General features: G+C 37.1%; 1 protein-coding gene across 9 annotated transcripts in view; it reads left to right on the top strand.

Annotated features, from left to right (window-relative positions):
* The window catches only part of ANKRD17 (ankyrin repeat domain 17), a 118100-nt gene that overhangs the window by 61207 nt on the left and 38020 nt on the right, over positions 1-18873 (top strand). For all 9 annotated transcript variants that reach the window (XR_004000722.1, XR_004000723.1, XR_004000721.1 and 6 more), the window contains 8 exons: positions 2355-2592; positions 3162-3353; positions 3774-3883; positions 5788-5875; positions 7268-7395; positions 8170-8313; positions 9249-9351; positions 10911-11669. Coding sequence is in view for 6 of the 9 variants with exons in the window: in XM_030565208.1 (XP_030421068.1) it covers positions 2355-2592; positions 3162-3353; positions 3774-3883; positions 5788-5875; positions 7268-7395; positions 8170-8313; positions 9249-9351; positions 10911-11669 (1762 nt within the window). In the remaining 3 variants the exon portion in view is untranslated. The remainder of the gene's footprint in view (positions 1-2354; positions 2593-3161; positions 3354-3773; positions 3884-5787; positions 5876-7267; positions 7396-8169; positions 8314-9248; positions 9352-10910; positions 11670-18873) is intronic.

The following is an 18873-nucleotide window of genomic DNA, read 5'->3' as shown; positions in this document are numbered from 1 at the left end:
AGAAGATTACCGTTCTTTCCCTCAAGCTTCATCTTTGTCCATGTTGGAGTCTGGAGACTTGCGTCTCTGGCATGACAGTTCAGGGAATCTGTTTGTCAGCATATAATTCGTATTAATAATAATATTTGTTATGTGTCCCATTCACCATGTAAGATATTGATGGATTTATTTGAATCCTTTCACTTTTGATTAAATTTAGAGTAGCTATCCAGACAGGTTTAGTTCCAACAAATCTGGGTCTCTTTCAAAATCTTTCCATTTAGTTATCCAGTTGCAACACCAAAGATTCAGTTTGTAATCTTCAACATGGACATCACCTATCCCAAGTCTAATGATGTGTAAGCTGCAGGAATTTAGTCCCGTAGTAGAGTGATAGGTGTGGGCAGATACGCATAATAACTCTGTACATGGAAGGAGTTATTAGAATGTTGTATCAAGGTTTCCTGCTAAATAGTAAGAAGGAAGCAATTGCTTGAGACTATTTTTCCCCTCCCTTTTCCCTAAATTATAGCTGTTTTCTTTTTTGTGCTGTATCATGACTCTCCATTCCCTCTTAAACAGAGAAACTGACAATTTCTAATAATTTTTTTTCAGTTTCATTGTGTTGCTCACATGCAAATGAAGAACAGAATCAAAGCAGAGAAAGAATAAGCTTAAACTTCAGCATCTAGTGTGGTAGCAAAGTTAATTTCCTTGCCCATTCTGATGATGATAGTTACTTACCTCTTTGAATTTGTCCACTAGCTCCTCCTCTGTTACATCAAATTCAAGCTTCTTATCTTCTTGAAAACTCAGTATAACTAACTAAGCTTTATATAGTCATCCCAGCTTATATAGTCATCCCAGTCTCGCTTCTCTTAACATCGCATGCCCCAACCCGCTAGCCTCCTCTGCTGTGCTGAATGGTTTTGTTAGTTTCTGACATAAACATCTCCGTGCCTTTTCTAGACTGCCCTTCTGCAAAGGGAATTTTCCTGAACTCATTCTCAAGAGCCTTACTCCTCTCTACTGTTATGTCCCTTTCAGAGACCCAGTTTTACTATGAATGTACTTTAAATACTCCCCCTACCCTCTTTTTTAACATAATGTATGTGTTTTCCATCTCTGCCTAGTCTCTGTTCATCCTTAGATTGTGAACTTCTTGGACAGGAACTGATCTTGTTTATTGGAAAGCAGCTAGCATGTAAAGTGGGGATGGAAAGTGTTGTAAATAATGTGTGCGCTTGATGTAAGAAATCCTTTCATATTATAAATCTGTCAGTCTGAAGATGATTGTAAAATGATGCCCCTAATCCTCATTGAAGTCTTAGTTTAGTCTTCCCTTTCCCGAAATAACTGTAAAGACTACAGACCTGGGCGGGATTATATCTACTTAAGCAGTTTTGCAAATGATTGAATTGAGGAGTGTGTGCTCAGATTTTTTAATTAAATTCTTAAAGGCTTGAAGGATGTAGGCAATCCATTTTTGGTTTTGAGATACTGATGCTAATGCTAATATTGAGAAGCCAGAGCAATTGGATGGATGCTTACTGTGTGATTTACATACAAATAAAAATAATAAAATGGGTAATAGACCCCAAAAAAGTAAAAGCTGAAATAATCAGGATATTTTGAGAGAAAAGATTGTTCTTAGATAAGTTTATTGTATAGCAAGAAACTTACAAACAGTCAAAATATGCTGTCTGGCTAAGCAAAAATTTGATAACCGTCCTGCTAAAGGTTCACTCATTGAAAGGTGTTATACCCATTTCTAAATGGGAAGTGCTATGTATGGTTTTCCTGAATGATTTACAACAACTAAGGCAGCTAATATCTGTCAAGACTCCAGCCTATAAATTAAGATAAAGCCAAAAAGGCATCTGTGACAAGTAATGGATTTCCAAAGGCATACAGTCCTTTCCAGTTCTTCAATTTTCTTTCCAGTTCTGTACATAGTAGACCACATGCATATCCTGTATTAAGTTCTCTAATTTGTGAACCACGCGCTTAACTTTTGGGTGGCCTACATAATGTAGCAATATCTTTACATTTGAGGCTTTGAATATGCTTGAAAATACTTCAGGGTTGATTTCGTTCCTGTTGATGTTAATGGGAGTCTTAACTCCCTTCATCTGTTTTAGCTATTTGGATTTTCAAAAATGTCTAAGGATGTTAGAAGACCATTGAAATTCAGTGGGATTTGTGCACCTAGTTTCCTTAGACTCTGTTGTAAATCCCAACCATAAAATGCATTGGGTCTGACTGGAATATACATAAACTGAAGTATGATCTTTAAGCCAAGTTCTAGTTGTCAGGGCAAAGCCTGTGTTGCCTGTGTTTGTGCTTTGTTCATCTTGCGTTTTTTGCATTCTTAGGATGGCCATGTGGAAGTTGCTAGGTTACTTCTTGACAGTGGTGCTCAAGTGAACATGCCTGCTGACTCTTTTGAGTCTCCATTAACGTTGGCAGCCTGTGGTGGACATGTAGAGCTGGCAGCATTATTAATTGAACGTGGGGCTAACTTGGAGGAGGTAAATGATGAAGGATATACACCACTGATGGAAGCAGCCAGAGAAGGTCATGAAGAGATGGTGGCATTATTGTTAGGTCAAGGTAACTACAACAGTGTGTCTACTCAGTAGATTTGAAAATACTATCTGGGCATCTAGACATATGAATGTCAATGTATAATTTAAAAAACTAGTTACAGCACTATTTTTTTCATTTTTTTTCCTATTCAAATAGTCTTTCTCCCAGATGCAACATCCTGACCTTTTAACAAAAAAAAAATTCTTAAATAAATTCAGATTAATCAGTGAGAAGTAAATGAGCAACTGGTAATCTGAAAATGTATCTTTCAGAAGAGCATTATATACTAATTAACCAATATATGTAATTTAGGTGCTCCAAGTTGGCCTCTGCATAGATCCACTTGGAGAATATGCCTCTGGAATCTTACAGAAAAAAGAGTGCTCGCTGAGATCACATGAGCAATCTCTGCTAGTCAGAGACAGTTATATTTATGTGGGTCTCAAATTACTTCCGGAATTTTCTTTGAAACAGAGTAGTCAAATCAGCTTTACATTTTACATGTCTTTCATTAAAGAAATTAGCTTTTTAATATTTGTTTCAATAACTAACTTGATCTTGGTGGTGGTGGGGTTTGTTTCTTGTTTTGGAAGGAGCAAACATCAATGCTCAGACTGAAGAGACTCAGGAAACTGCCCTAACTTTAGCTTGCTGTGGAGGTTTTCTGGAGGTTGCTGATTTTCTTATTAAGGCAGGAGCTGATATAGAGCTTGGATGTTCCACACCTCTAATGGAAGCTGCTCAAGAGGGTCATTTGGAGCTAGTTAAATATTTATTAGCTGCAGGTATGGAGTCATTTTTTGTTCTGCTTAGTTGGGTGCTACAAGTTTGTTTACTTGAATAGGGTAGCTGTGCCCATGTTGATAAATCTTCATTAGCAGCATTATGACGTTAGACTCTGTAGATACTCTGTAGTGATTTATGTAACTCTTCTAGACTGTTTAATATTTTGGATATATGTTTACCACTGGAGAGTAATAGGTAGTTCAAACTTCAATTCTGAGGGGACTTGTATCTTTAGTGACTCATTCCAGAGTATTGCTGATTAAAATCTTTAAAGGAATATTGTTAACATCATCTTTTTTATTGAATGATGAAGAAAATGTTAGAGCTTTACAATCTGTTTTGTTAAGGAACATAGAGATAATTGGATATTTTTAAACTATTGTTTTAAAGCTTACATGTTCATTACTACTGCTTTTCAGGGGCTAATGTGCATGCAACAACAGCAACGGGTGACACAGCACTGACATATGCATGTGAAAATGGCCATACTGATGTAGCAGATGTCTTACTTCAGGCAGGTGCAGATTTGGTAAGGAATTAACTTTTAGATGATCATTATAAATCAGAAATAAAAAATATAGTGAGCACTGGTTGTTAAACCCATGTTAATTGCTGAAAACTTGGTTTTTCAATTCTCCTTTTCTTTATTTTACTTTAAATATGTTCTCTAAATGCAGTTTTGTGTAGCTTGTTAACCACATAGGAATTTGTGGTTCTTCCCAGTTCGATGTAAAATGATTATTTCATTATCTAAAAGCAGCTCTCAAAATGCTTTAGTCCAGTGATCACCAACCTGTTGATTGTGATTGACTGGCTGATCCTGGAGCCTTTGCCAGTCAATCAGGGCTTGGGCAGGCTACCTGCTTGCTGTGGCCCCATGCCGCTCCCGGAAGCAGATGGCTACTAGCATGTCTCTGTGGTCCCTGGGAGGGGGGCAGGGAGGTGGATCTGCGCACTGACCCAGCATTGTCGCCGCAGCTCCCATTGGCTGGGAACCGGCCAACAGGAGTTGCAGGGGTGGTGTTTGCAGGCACAAGCAGCGCACAGAAACCTGCTGCCTCTCTTGCCCCCAGGGGCCGCAGAGACATGCCAGCAGCCAGCCGCTCTTCCGGGAGTGGCGTGGGGCCACAGCAGGCAGGCAGCCTGTCTGCCTGAGCCCTGGAGCGCCACCGGCCGGGAGCCATTGGTGGTAAGTGTCTCCTGGCCAGAGCCTGCACCTCTCATCCCCTCCCACACCTCAATCCTCTGCCCCAGCCTGGAGCCCCCTCCTGCACCAGACTATCTTCCAGAGCCTGCACGCCTCACTCCCTCCTGCACCCCAACACTGTGCCCCAGCCCAGAGCCCCCTTCTGCACCAAACTCCCTCCCAGAGCCCACACCCCTCACCCTCTCCTGCACCCCAACACCCTGTCCCAGGTTTAGCCAATGCACACCCCACAGTTGAGAATGTTACACTGTTTGTGACAGTCTCTGAAGGATTTTGGATCTATAAACCACAAATGACACTAATAAAAAGTAAAACTCATGAAATGTCCAGTGAATTGTATGAGATTAGGTGAGGTGTGACCATATGACCCCTGCACCCAAACTGCCTTCCAGAGCTTGCACCCCCTCCCACATCCCAATGCCCTGCCCCAGCCCGGTGAAAGTGAGTGCAGGTGGGGGAGAGTGAGTGACAGGGAAGAGGGAATGGAGTGAGCGGGGCGGCGTAGATCCTGGGTTGATCTTAAATTCAAAAAGTGATCTTGTACATAGAAAGGTTGGAGACCACTGCTTTAGTCTGACTTACCTTGGCTGGCTTCCAAAACTGTTCCAACCCCAGAAAAATACTGCTGCCGTGTCCATTTATATGAAGCATTTCAAATGAAAATGCAGAAATGATCCACTCCACATTCTGGTTAATACCAGAAAACAGCTGGTTCTGTTATGCTAGAAGTGAAAAACCTTATTTTTTTCCCCCCTTCAATTGCAACTATTAAACTGTATTTAGGTAATGGAATAAAGATGATTGAGGTAAACAGAGACATTGTCCGTGTTCAGCGTCTGTTGAGAATGCCTGTATAGCATTATAATAATTCCACATAAAATGAAGTTAACTGTTAAGCTTATTAATAAGGAAATGCGTTTCTTAAAAAAAGCTCCAAAAAATTTAAAATGGAATTTACAATCTGAACGTTTTAATACTTCACACTTACACTTCTCATCCGAGGATCTCAGAGCTCTTTACAAAGGTGGGTTGGTATTATCCCTGTTCTACAGATGTCATCAAGTTAAGTCAGTTGGTTTGTGAATATTATTGGGTTATTAAACATCAAAATGTAGTCATTTGTGACCATAATATTATTTCAGTTGAAAAACTGCAGGCTGGATTTAGATCCCTTTAGAAACTTGCCCGTCTATGATCTTGTAAGCTTGTTTTCATATTTTGTCTAGGAACATGAATCAGAAGGTGGAAGAACTCCTTTAATGAAAGCTGCAAGAGCAGGTCATGTTTGCACGGTTCAGTTCTTGATTAGCAAAGGTGAGTTCATGAAGTTTCTTTTATGCTTTTATAAGAATTATGACTTGAAGACAACAGTGTATGTAATGTATATTCTATATAGATTTCCAGTAATTTAAATATAGTACCTAGCACTAGGATAACTTTTTTATGCTTAATTTTATTTATAATGTAATTATGGTTCTGGACATCATTTATCTTAACCATGCCCCTTTTTGCAACGCAGGCAGTACATGAAAACTTCACTGTATGTTGTGATTTACTGATATTGAGTTGCTGCTCATATGTTTGATGTATTTTTTTATTAAATAGAAGATATTTGATCCTCCTAATTGTCCATGCAATTGACATATTGTATATAAAACTGACAATGTTTCTTACAAGAACATGGAATGATTATAGGACTTGCTTCCAATTACATTCAAGTTATTTTAATCACTCTACCTTGAGTTAGAATATTTAAACCATTAGGCTATGGAGACTAGGACTTCCAAACTTGGCAACCTAGTGAGGCACCTGATCCCTAAACAGTGCCAGTCACCTGCAGTTCCCATTAAGTTCATTGGGAGCTACGGTACGGCTTAGGAACACTGAAAATTAAACTCCTTTTTTAGGCCTTAGTGTGTTATTTGCATTGAAGATAGTGGAAGCTAATGGGTGCTCAATGCTTTTACAAATCAGGTGCCTAAATATTGATTTAGGAGTCTGATTTTAGCAATAGTATGTGTGGTCATTCTTGCTCCTTAGTAACCCCACTTCCATCTCCCAAGCAGCTACAGTTACAAGTTTCCTCTCCTCCGCGTGTGGAACCTGACCGGCCTACTGTCCCTAATCCTGCCCCATTGTCATCCCTTCGCATATGTGAATGGGGGAAAGCACAGCTGGAATTAATCACTGCTTGCCAGTGACTAGGAAGGGCTTCTGCAGCATGTCAGTCATAAAGTGAGGCACTTTGACAACAAAATTGCTGACAGATCTTGAATAACAGCATCGCATACACAATCACATTAGGTCCATGCATATAATATAGACATATTAACCTTCTTGGTTGGGAATGTTAATATTCCCTGTATTATTTAGTAAAAGTAACATTTTTGTATCCATTATGTAGCTGATGAGACTTTTATGTTAACGATTATAATTTCATATTATCAAATTTGCTGACTACAGTACTATATTATTATGTAACAGTCAGTGCATCTCTTCTAACATTTCTGGCCATCAAATAGGTTTGAAGTTGATTTTATGCATTTAATTATTTTTAAAGCTGCTGTTTCATATTAGTCTAATATATGTGGAATTAAGTATTGATTCCAGAACAGGAATGGGTGAAAGACAAGTGCTTCAGTTCATCTTTTTAAGAAGTGATTTCTTCCCCCACCATCCTTCTTTCTTCCCCTTCCTGCACTGAAGGAGCAAATGTGAATAGGACCACAGCTAACAATGATCATACAGTATTGTCACTGGCCTGTGCTGGAGGTCACTTGGCAGTTGTGGAATTACTGCTAGCTCATGGAGCTGATCCTACACACCGACTGAAAGTAAGTATTTTTAGCATGTGTATTTTCTCCTGGTCTTCTGAACTAATCTTCTAGTTACTGTTTGAAATAAGTGTAGGGGCTGACGAAATAAATTGACGTACATGTAATGAAAGTTTATAGCAATCATTCTCAGAATTAAAAATTCTGATAGTGCTAAATGAAATCCTTATCATCCAAGAGAACCCTTGCCACTAAGGGCTTATCTACACTGCCATCTAAGTTGATGTTAGTTATGTCTCTCAGTGATGTGAAAAAACCACTCCCTTGAGCAACGTAACTTACATCAACTTAGACGCTCTCCCGCTGACCTACTTCCGCCTCTTGTTGAGGTGGAGTCGTTATGTCGACAGGCGAGCACTCTCCCATCGACGCAATGTATCTTCACCAGACATAAATCGGCGCTGCTGAATCGGTGCAGCAGCTCTGATTTAGCATGGTAGTGAAGGCAAGCCCTAAGTGTAGAGCACTGTTTGAGGGAGAGTGAGTGTATTATCCACAGGATGTCGTGAATTCTTGCATCAAGAAATTGGACTGAATTTGCTGTGTAATTCTCATAGTTTGAGAATGTTAATGCCTTTGTGTTTTAAGATACTCTTGTAAAAATGTTTAATTGTGTCTTAAAAATGGTTAAAAACGCACTAAATTATCAGTGAGCCTGTCAACATGCCTTTTCAATATATGATGTAGAGATCTCTCTCTAAGCTAACAAAATAATTTAATGTTTCTCAGACACTTGACTTTCTAAAGTAGTGCGCTCCTCTTTTTTCTCTTTAGGATGGTTCAACTATGTTGATAGAGGCAGCTAAAGGTGGTCATACTAGTGTGGTTTGCTACCTGCTGGATTATCCAAATAACTTGCTTTCTGCTCCTGCACCTGATGCCACCCAGCTGACCCCACCATCCCATGATTTAAATAGGGTAAGATGCAAGAGCTAATAAAGGGTGTGATTTCATTTTTGTGTGTGTTCATACTTAGTTTGTTGAAAGTGAAGGTACTAAAATATGCACTAAATAAATTATGAAAAATATCTGGAAATAGATTTAGCACATTTTGTAGGCTACTATATGGACTTTTTTTTGAAAAGATTCCACAATTTGAAGTGCAAACTGAAAATCCTTTGGTAGCATTACTGTGTAATTCTTTGCCTTTTTCCTCTCAATCTTTCAATTTTACTGAAGAAACAAGGAAGAAAATCTCAACAATCCAAAACACTTCAGTAAGAAGTGCTCTTTTAACCTTCATTTGCAGCCAACTGTGGCTTAAATTTGCACTGCAGATTTATTATGGGCTACCATGTTCATGATGTTTAAATTGTTAGAATGTTTGTTGTTTATACTAAGGCCATGTCTACATGACCCCTTATGTTGACAAAATGTATGTCACTCAGGAGTGTAAAAAGATCCCTGAGCAACATAAATTTCATCGGCATAAGTGCTCGTGTGCATAGTGCTATGTTGGCGGGAGAGTGTTTCCTGCCAACATAGCTACTTTTGATTGTTTAGGTGGGTTTATGATGTCTACAGAGAGCTCTCGCCTGTTGGCACAGAACAGCTACGTGAGCAATCTTACAATGGCACGGCTGTATCAGTATAGCTATGCCACTGTAAGCTTGCTAGTGTAGACATGGCCTAGGAAAGTGAAGTGCTTAGGACCCATATTAATAATAGTCTGGAACTGTTAACAACTAGTGGCACTGAACTCAACATTTCAAAAGGTGTTAAACAGTATTTTATATATATTATGCATGCCATTTTTGTAACACTATCTATTTGTTAACTAGATGTTATACTTCAATAAATATTAAGCATATAGGAAGAAAAGAAATGTAATCTATTAGTGTCCAATGTTTTAGGCTCCTCGTGTACCAGTGCAGGCACTGCCCATGGTCGTCCCACCCCAGGAGCCTGACAAACCCCCTGCCAATGTCGCCACAACCCTTCCCATCAGAAATAAAGGTCAGTTGTAGCTTTGCAGCTTACTTTAAAAAATCCTGTCTAGGTAGAAGATTTAGGGTTGCTTTCAATTTTATTTTAGTTGACAAGTTCCTGTAGACAATAATTATTTCTGGAATCAGTCAAGGGAATTAATTTAATTTTTGTAAGGACTGTTTTCACCCACATTAAAGACTAAATATCCATCTAACTTATTTAAATTGGAATTTTTCAAGAAATCTGCCTCTCTAAAAATTACATAATGTGTGGTTTTGCTAGATTAATGTGAAATGTAGATTTTCAACCAGTATCTAATAGTAAAAACTTTGAAATAATTGTCATTGATCACAGTTATCAGTAATATTGTAGTTGATTTAGAATTACATCTCCTTAAGATAGTAGTCTAGGTACAGGTTTGACTATATTTAAAAGCAGAATTTCTTGATTTTGTGCTGTAAAATGTGACTTGGGTCCTCTTTGCAAAGTAGTTGAACTCAGTGTAAATTTGGTGTCCATTTTGGACACGTTATCTAAAAATTTTTGCTGCATTTTTACATAAAGAATCTCCAGAATATTCTTTTCTATCAAGGACCACCAGTAGTTCACATGTGTTTGTGTGTGTATAATAAAATATATACTGTGTATATGCTTGTAATACTTTACAATTTAAGTTCTGCTGGAAGAAAATGGGTACTTCCTCAATTAGAAATACTGGGTTTTATTTTCCCTTCCATTCTGAACTATTAATCACTTTTTCTTATAACATTTAGATGGTACAGGGTTGGCTTAATCACTATGGACTTGTTCACTATAAATCTGTTGGACTGCACAGAGCACGGTCCTTTCTTACGTGAAGACTGAATTTGTTCACTCTCCTGATCAGGGAATTGGGTCGAACATATGCAAATTCATGTCTTCTGTGTGGAACACCTAAACACAATAGATGTCCAATCAGAACATATTAATTGGTATTTTAATGCTTTAATATTGGGTCTAGTACTGAATGTCAAGCTGATAAAGCTAGACTCCCAGTGTGAAGGAATTAATTATTCCTAATTAGATTAGCACCTTTTTAAATTTACCAAGTCAGATTTACAAAGCTGATTTAAAACAAACAATAACCCTACCCATCAAATAACAGTTTGGCTTGGTTTCTTGCCTTTTTCCCTGCATTTATGACTTGATACCATCTCAAAACACAAAATATCAGGTCGAGGGCTAGTATCTCCTTCCCTTTCTTTTTTGTATATCTAATCGTGCCACTTGCATACCACACATCTTGAGGCAATCATTTTCTATTCAGACATTTAACTATTGTTGGAACAAATACCTTAAAAATAATGTACAAAACTGTTCTACATTATGTATAGTAAACCACTGTTAGATTTGCAAGCTAACCTCTGATATAATTATCATGTGTAAGATATGTTTTTTTCATAAGGTCTTACTGTACATTTTCACCTTCTATGGGTACAGTACCTTGGTGCATAACTGGCCATTAAATGTCCAGACAGTAGCTCTGTAATGAGGATGCCATTCATGTGCACTTCCATTGGTTCTGAGGGGGTTTCTTTTTCACACAGCTGCTTCTAAACAAAAGTCCAGCACCCATTTGCCAGCAAACAACCAGGATGTACAGGGTTACATCACCAATCAGTCTCCAGAGAGCATTGTAGAAGAGGCTCAGGGCAAGTTAACAGAGCTTGAGCAGAGGATAAAAGAAGCCATAGAAAAAAATGCTCAACTGCAGTCCTTGGAATTGGCACATGCTGATCAGCTTACCAAGGAGAAGATTGAGGAATTGAACAAAACGAGAGAGGAACAAATTCAGAAGAAACAAAAGATTTTGGAGGAACTGCAGAAAGTAGAACGGGAGTTACAACTGAAAACGCAGCAGCAGCTAAAAAAGCAATATCTAGAGGTTAAAGCGCAAAGAATTCAGCTGCAGCAGCAGCAGCAGCAACAGCAGTCCTGCCAGCATCTGGGACTACTGACTCCTGTTGGGGTTGGAGAACAACTTTCAGAGGGGGACTATGCACGATTACAGCAGGTGGACCCCATCTTGCTCAAGGATGATCCTCAGCAACCTGCTATGCAGATGGGCTTTGCACCTATTCAGCCTCTGGCGATGCCACAAGCTTTGCCTCTGGCAACAGGTTCCCTACCTCCAGGGTCCATCGCAAACCTTACAGAACTTCAAGGTGTTATAGTTGGACAGCCAGTGTTGGGCCAAGCACAGCTGGCAGGGCTGGGGCAAGGAATTCTGACAGAAACTCAGCAAGGGTTAATGGTAGCCAGCCCTGCTCAGACCCTCAATGACACGCTGGATGACATCATGGCAGGTGGGTTATATTGTTATGAGCAGGTATAATTTATGATTTGCTTACAGCTAGTAGAGGGTATATCAACTTTCTTTTCTTTCTTTTTTTGGTTTGGGTTCTAACTACCACAACAATGAACGATTTTGGTATACTGATCCTTGTCCTTAAGGCTTTAGAATAATAGTTAATTTTCAGTAATCGTAAGTAAACATTTTTAGTTTAAAGGATTGACTTCCCATTTGAGGTTTTGCTACCTACTGCCCGTTTGACAGGTTGGTATGCTGTAGGTGCAAAATGCCATCTTATTTTGCATAGCTGCTTTGGCCACAATTGAAACTATGGTACTATTACAGCCCCATTTCCAGATGTGGAGAACCCGCCTGACAATATTGTTCTTCAGTGTTTGTATCTGTTTTTCAGAAATAGATTTAATATTTGGAATAGGCCTATCAGCTAACATACTCCAAGCAAGACCATGTGGAATAGACATTCTGCATTTGATTTTAGAATTAGAACTGCCATAGTTAAACTTAAATTATTTAGGAATTGAGCCATAAGTAGGAATAAATTTTAAATAAACCAATACGTATTGTTAAGTAATACACAGATTAAAATTGCTTTACCTTTATTTATGCAAACAAATTTAAATGTTTCCAAAACTTGTCTATGAGAATAATCCAGTATTAAGACATTTCATATACACAAGATTTTTCTTGAAGGAGTACTAAACAGTACAGTAAGAATAAAATAGGTTTTAGCTACAACTGGAAGTATAGAAGGCTAGCAGTGCTGATTTCCTTATAGCATGTTTTGCATTCTAATTATATTTCATTTGCTACTCCTCTTGTTAATTATACAACTTGTCAGTGGAATATTAGTTTTCAATCTATTCCTTTATTACCATAAACCTGTGTATCCACTGAATCTTTTAAATTACCTTGCGGGAGGTCAACGTATATTAAAACTTTATTATAAGTACAGATTTAGTAATAAAAATATTAATTACATGGTGCTAATTATTGTAATGTGCCATTTGAGAAGCATGACAGTGGGGCTAATCTAGGATATTTCAGTCTACAGGAGTAAAGTTATGTTGTACCAACATATTACAGAAATTACAGTAGCATTTTCATGTAGGGAAGTGAAGAAACAGTATTTGGGGAATGTTTTTTTTAAATACTCAGGACAGCATTTTCAAACCTGGGTGCCTTTTGAAAATATCAGTAGGCAAAAGTTAAACTGAACACTCAACAGATGATTTCTCTCCTTCCATCCTGATGAGAAAATGGAGATGTGAAGATTTCCCTTATTTGGATTCACTGGGATACCTAATACCAGCTGGGGCATCTGTCAGATAAAATGGGTACAACTTTTAAGCTGTAATTACATGTAATTACATATACTAAATTTAAATAGAACTTAAATTTAGTTTACATTTTAAAATATGATATATAATTACATGTAACTCCATTTAAATATTGAGGATTCATGATTCCATTTTGGGGGTGCACTATCTGAACACTTCCTTTTATGAATGGTTAGATTTATTTACAATTTACATCTGAATCAAATATTTTTCACATTCGTTGGTCCCAATTCTACAAGCTGTGTGTTTGCAATATCCAATGAAGTCTGTGGGAGTTGCACGTGTGGAAGGTTTTCAGGATTAGTCTTAATTTGTATAAATTAAATTTCAGAGTTCTGAACCACTAATGTTAAAATAACCCATTTTTATTTGTAAATAGAGAATGTAGTACAAATAGGTAAACTTCAAAAATGCTGTACAATTTAAGTTTCAAAGTCTGAATTCAAGCTGCCACAATACTGGAGATTAATTTGGCTCAATACAATATCCAGCAAACTAGAACATCTTTGCTGTGTATCCTAGAGACTTCATGGTGTCTCTCCATGGAATGTTTGACTTACTAAGACTCAGGGATGGTGTCACTTGAGTTACACCAGAAATTAATTTAGCTCACCATGTCTTTGACATTTGTCTTATCAAATGGAAAGTCACCAGTTTTTCACCATTATTACTTAAGTTTGAACCGACTGAAAATGGTACCACTTTTATAAAGTCAGCTGATGAAATGACTTCTAAAATTTTCCCTTTTTTTAATGAGAAATTAAAACTAAGGTAACAATGGAAAAAAATCAGGGGTACCCACAGCTATCAGTGGCAATTGTTGAGTCTTCAGCATTTCTCAGGAGTAGACTAGAAATAACAGAATATGTAGTTGATTTTAAAAATGACAGATGTTAAAATCAAATTATTTGAAAATGAGTTTTTACTTGTCTACTAACACCTGAGGTCAGGGTTCTTGTTCATCCTCCAAGAGTTTTATGACAAGGCAAGGAAGGACACCTCCCTGTTTCCACTTGAGATGTTGATGTCATTATCTCTCATGCTGTTGTGATGAATCTTGAGTTCAGATCCTGATGAATAAGAATCATTTCAGTTTACTTATAAATACATATTTTAAATATTAAAGCTATATATGCAATCTATTAATTCATTAGCATGTAAATACTATAAATGTATATTTTTAATAAACAAGCATTTCAATTTGTCAGTACCTCTTTTTAGTTTGTTACACCTTCTCCCTGCCTTCTGCTACTGGGAGATGTTTGCTGCACTCAGAGATTTCTTGCAGTTTTCCATATTGAGGGTTGCCTTCAACACCTTTGAAAAGAGAGAAGAAAATTAACACGTTGTACATGACTTCTAGTCAAGGGTTTCAAAACATTTTCCAAACAATAAATTTAAGCTTCACAAAACATTCTTATGAGATCATTAAGTTGTGTTTACAGTTCACAAATGGCTAAATTGGGTCATAGGAAAGGATAAATGATTTGACAGATGCTACACAGTCAGTACGTACCCTAGGTTGGAATATAATGTCAAAATCCTGAGATTTCTTGTAACTTCTAGAAATGCTCCCAGAGGTATGTACTCCCATTGGAAGGAGCAAATTACTGCAATAGCATTTTAACTTCCCTTAAGGATTTTAATTTACACTATCAGTATTATAAATAATGTTCAGATATCTGTATTATTCTTGGTATGTATTGATGGCATCCTTTTAGGATTTGCTGTGTAAAGGAACAGTAAACACAACTTAATTACATTTTTATTGTTCCGTTGACTAAAAGGTATGGACTTCCTGCATGAAAAGAAATGTATGTAATGTGATCTGTTTTACCTTTTATGCTGGAAAACTGCATGAAAAAGCCCCTGAAAAGAACTAATATAAATGTAAAATAAGGAACATTGATATGTTATGGAGTCTCAGGCTCCATGTGATAGATCTGTTAATATTTAGGAGTGGTATTGTATTTGCCAATTCATAGTCATAGCATGCCTTCCAGTTGTTATTTCACGGCATATTGTGACTGTAATTGTGTGCACAGATCCATTAAAAATGTATTCTAGGAACATCTTTTTTAATCTTAAATTCAGAAAACTTGACTCTTCTGCTAAAATATTTGGAAAAAACCTGAAATGCAAAAAATAAATTAGTCACATTAAGATCTTAAAAATTTTTTAAATCCATTTGAGAAAAAGAGAACAAAAATCTGGCTATCAGTCTCGCATCTCAAATTACAGCAGTGCAGCACGAAAGCATGTCTCTACCGTTCTAAGTTGGCATTGCAAGGGACATTCACTGCACAAGAACAGCATTGTGGGTCCAGTAATGAGAATACCGCTAAGAAAATTACTACTGTTGAGCATCGTGTAAAAAAATTCAAAAACTCAAAGAAACTAAATGAATAGTATGATCATTCTTACGATACAAAAAGAGTCCCCATTCTTGCTAAATTTAAAAAGTGCATAGTATTATCCCCTAAGTCAAGAGGGACAGATATATTAGCTAGTTAAAGAAATAAACTTTGACATTTCTCAGATGTGAGCACATGGTTTTAAAATGTCAGACTTACCTTCCAAATGAGCTATTTGGTAAGAGCCTATTGCTCTAAAACAGATTTTTATCTTACACATCCATCACTCAACTTATTTATACTTGTGAACTTTTTTCTTTTTTCCTTCTCTCCTGCAATATTTGGAGTGCTTATCTTACAAGTGTACAACTTGGTGTTTTTTGTGGGGAAAAAATGTCAACTGTAAGGAATGTCCCTTTAAATCCAGAGGAAATCTAAGATCTGGAAAAGGAGTCCAATGTAAAGATTAGTTAAGTAGACCTCCTAATGGCAGTACACAGTAAAATCAAATATAAAAATCGAAATACTGCAGTGTCTTCAGTCTTCATTGCAAATAATAGTGTCAAGCATCAAAGTGCTGCTTTGAAAAGTGATTTAAGAACCTAACTTTCTAAGTAACTTTGAAAATTAACTTTTGAAAATCAGATTTAATGCTTTTGAAAATTTAAACCTACATCTCAACAGGAGAAAGAAGTGTTTGTGGTCCTGCAGCCAAATCTGTATACCAAGCGTTCCTAATTTCAATGTGATTTGAAAGAAAATCACTTCATTTCCCTAACATCCAGTAGTAGATGTTCACTGAAACAGATATCTATCTGTACTTTACAACATCGCAGTCAGAAAATTTAAAAAAGAGGCAGCGTGGGTAGGAAATTCATTTTGTTTTGCTTGCTCATGATAGATGACAGAATGTGCCCTGATGTTAATAAAACTCTTCATTAAAATAGTTAATTTAAAAATACTTCTTAACTTTAGTAAAGTGGGCCACGTACTTATGTTACTGCTGTGAAGATAGTATGAAGACATTGTAGTTTATCGAATGCGTCTTAGTCTTTGTTAGAACACTTTAGGTGAACGATTTTTGTTGGTTTCCTTTGGGGTATGCACTTGAATGACAATTTCAACCCGATCAGGAGCTTTCCCGGCACCTGGAATACCACCCTCATGATTGTTAGACCTAAAAATTAACACATCTTTACCTTTTGTCTCATTTAGTAAATATACTGTACGGATATGAACCATATATTTTTCTCAGTTTATTGTTGCAGCAGATTTAAAATAATAATGTAAGAATTGTAAACCAACATGCATATTCATAGTGTACTTTGTTAGCATGCGTATAAACCGTTCATTTATGAACTCTTATCGTAAAGTTTCTTGTGGGAAGAGGATTGTTGGTTTTTCTACATTTTTTTCCTCACTGCAGCAACAGTAGTATGAAAAATGGTACATGGCTTAAGTTAGAAACAACTGAATATAATAATTCTCCACATTGGTCCATTTTTAGGCCTAACAACCTTGGTGGTATCAGTTAAGAAAAGAATATATGGAGATATCTCATAGAACTGGAAGGGACCCTGAAAGGTCACTGAGTCCAGCCCCCTGCCTTCAGTAGCAGGACCAAGTACTGATTTTGCCCCTGATCCCTAAGTGGCCCACTCAAGGACTGAACTCACAACCCTGGGTTTAGCAGGCCAATGCTCAAACCACTGAGCTATCCCTTCCCCCCCGGTTGTAATAGTTAACATGCCTTTTTTTTGTAATGGGTCACAATACTAACTTCTTACGTCTTTGAAAATCTCATAACTTGGAACTGGTGTTTTAAAGAGGAAATTATGGTTCTTAATGACCCTTTAAAAACTTTTATGGTAATGGTATTACATTCAGCATTGGAAGCTTTCTGGTTCTGGTGCGTGGATTACTTACTTCTCATTGATTCCCACCATCTTGCAGCCAGCTTGAATACTCAATCTCTTATAACTTTACCATGTGCCCCCAGTACCACTGGACAGAAAAGATGGTTCATTTATAAAATGTTGATATGGTGGGAATCAAACCTTTTTCCAAGACGTCTTTAACTTTTTAGGAATTAAAATACTTTGAGCTGCTTGAAAAGTTCTGTTCTTTAAACCCATAAAAGGCAGTAAATTCAGAGTTCAGGGTTCTTGGGTTTTTTGCTGGCTTTTAGAAAAATTTCAGTATCTTATCCACATTTACTCTGATATAATGAACAAAAAATGGAGCAAGAGATCTAACTCTGAATTTCCTGGGTTTTTTTGTTCTAAATCAAACCACAGCTATTCTTTTTTTAGGTAAAACCTTTATATAACAGGGATAATGAACCTGAGCTGCTTTTAAGTTTTAAAAAAAAGACTCCTGGTGAATGTGAATACCTTGGGCTGAAACCTTTGAATGTTCCCTGAACTAGAATTCCTTGAAACCACAACTCTTGTTGATATTATCTTTAATTTGTGCACCTCAACTTTGGGCCAGATTATCTTGGATTCAAGTCTTGTGCCAGTAATTGACTCCATACCCAGTGATAACTTAGCAACGAAGTACTATGGGAGACTGATTTCCTCTTCATTAAAGATGCCAGTTGCCATTCTTTAGCTAGTTAGGTGAAAGTTAAAGAATGAATAATTGGATGGCTTTGGGACTGGCACAGACTTACACCTCTTAAATCATGAGTAAAACTTGGTTTGATAGTGACCAGAAGTCATTATCTGGTAAGATTGTTCATTGGATCTGTATGAAATAAGTTGGTGGTTATCATTTGTTTCTATCATAATTGACGTTTGCTATCTCCCTTGTTGGCAGTTTCAGCAAGAAGGCCAAGAATTGAGTTAGTACAGAGATTAAACATTGGCCTCTTTGGACTGAGGCTCAGTCAGGTTGGTGGGATGCTATGGTGAAAGTTGCATTGCTGCTGCCCACGATGTTACTGCTGAATGAAAGACTTCAGTGTGTAGGGCTGGTGATCTGGCACCTCTCCCAATTATTAAACACACTTCAAAGAACAAATTTTAAAACGTTAAAAACTTTAAGAGTAGGGGTTACAATAGAGTAGCTATGCAGGAATATATAGTATGTAGTAAAGGAACACTATCAATCTGAAAAATGCATTTCTCTAAATTTTGTAGTTACTGGAGCTACAAATAACCCCTAAGATTATTCAAAAAATATACTTGAAATTTTTTTTCAAATCCTTTACTTTGCGCATTTGACACCACTTTGTCTGTCCTCATTTTCATAGCTCTCCTATATAATCAGTGAAGTTCTAAAGACCCTCACTAACATCAAAAAGGAGAGCAGAAAAATCCATTAATTCCTTTAAAAATATATACACAGAACATATTATTTTAAAGGATGCTTTACCAGAAACTGGAACATCTTGAATGCAATAGGTTCTTTAGCATTTTGAATGCCATATTTTCCTAATTATGCCATTTTGATATGATGTAGCAAAACCAGTATTTATTGATGGCTTTCTTTTTTCTTTGCC

The sequence above is a fragment of the Gopherus evgoodei genome, chromosome 5 (genome assembly GCF_007399415.2).
Source record: "Gopherus evgoodei ecotype Sinaloan lineage chromosome 5, rGopEvg1_v1.p, whole genome shotgun sequence".
Lineage (NCBI taxonomy): Eukaryota > Metazoa > Chordata > Testudines > Testudinidae > Gopherus > Gopherus evgoodei.
This window is presented reverse-complemented; position numbering and strand designations above follow the sequence as displayed.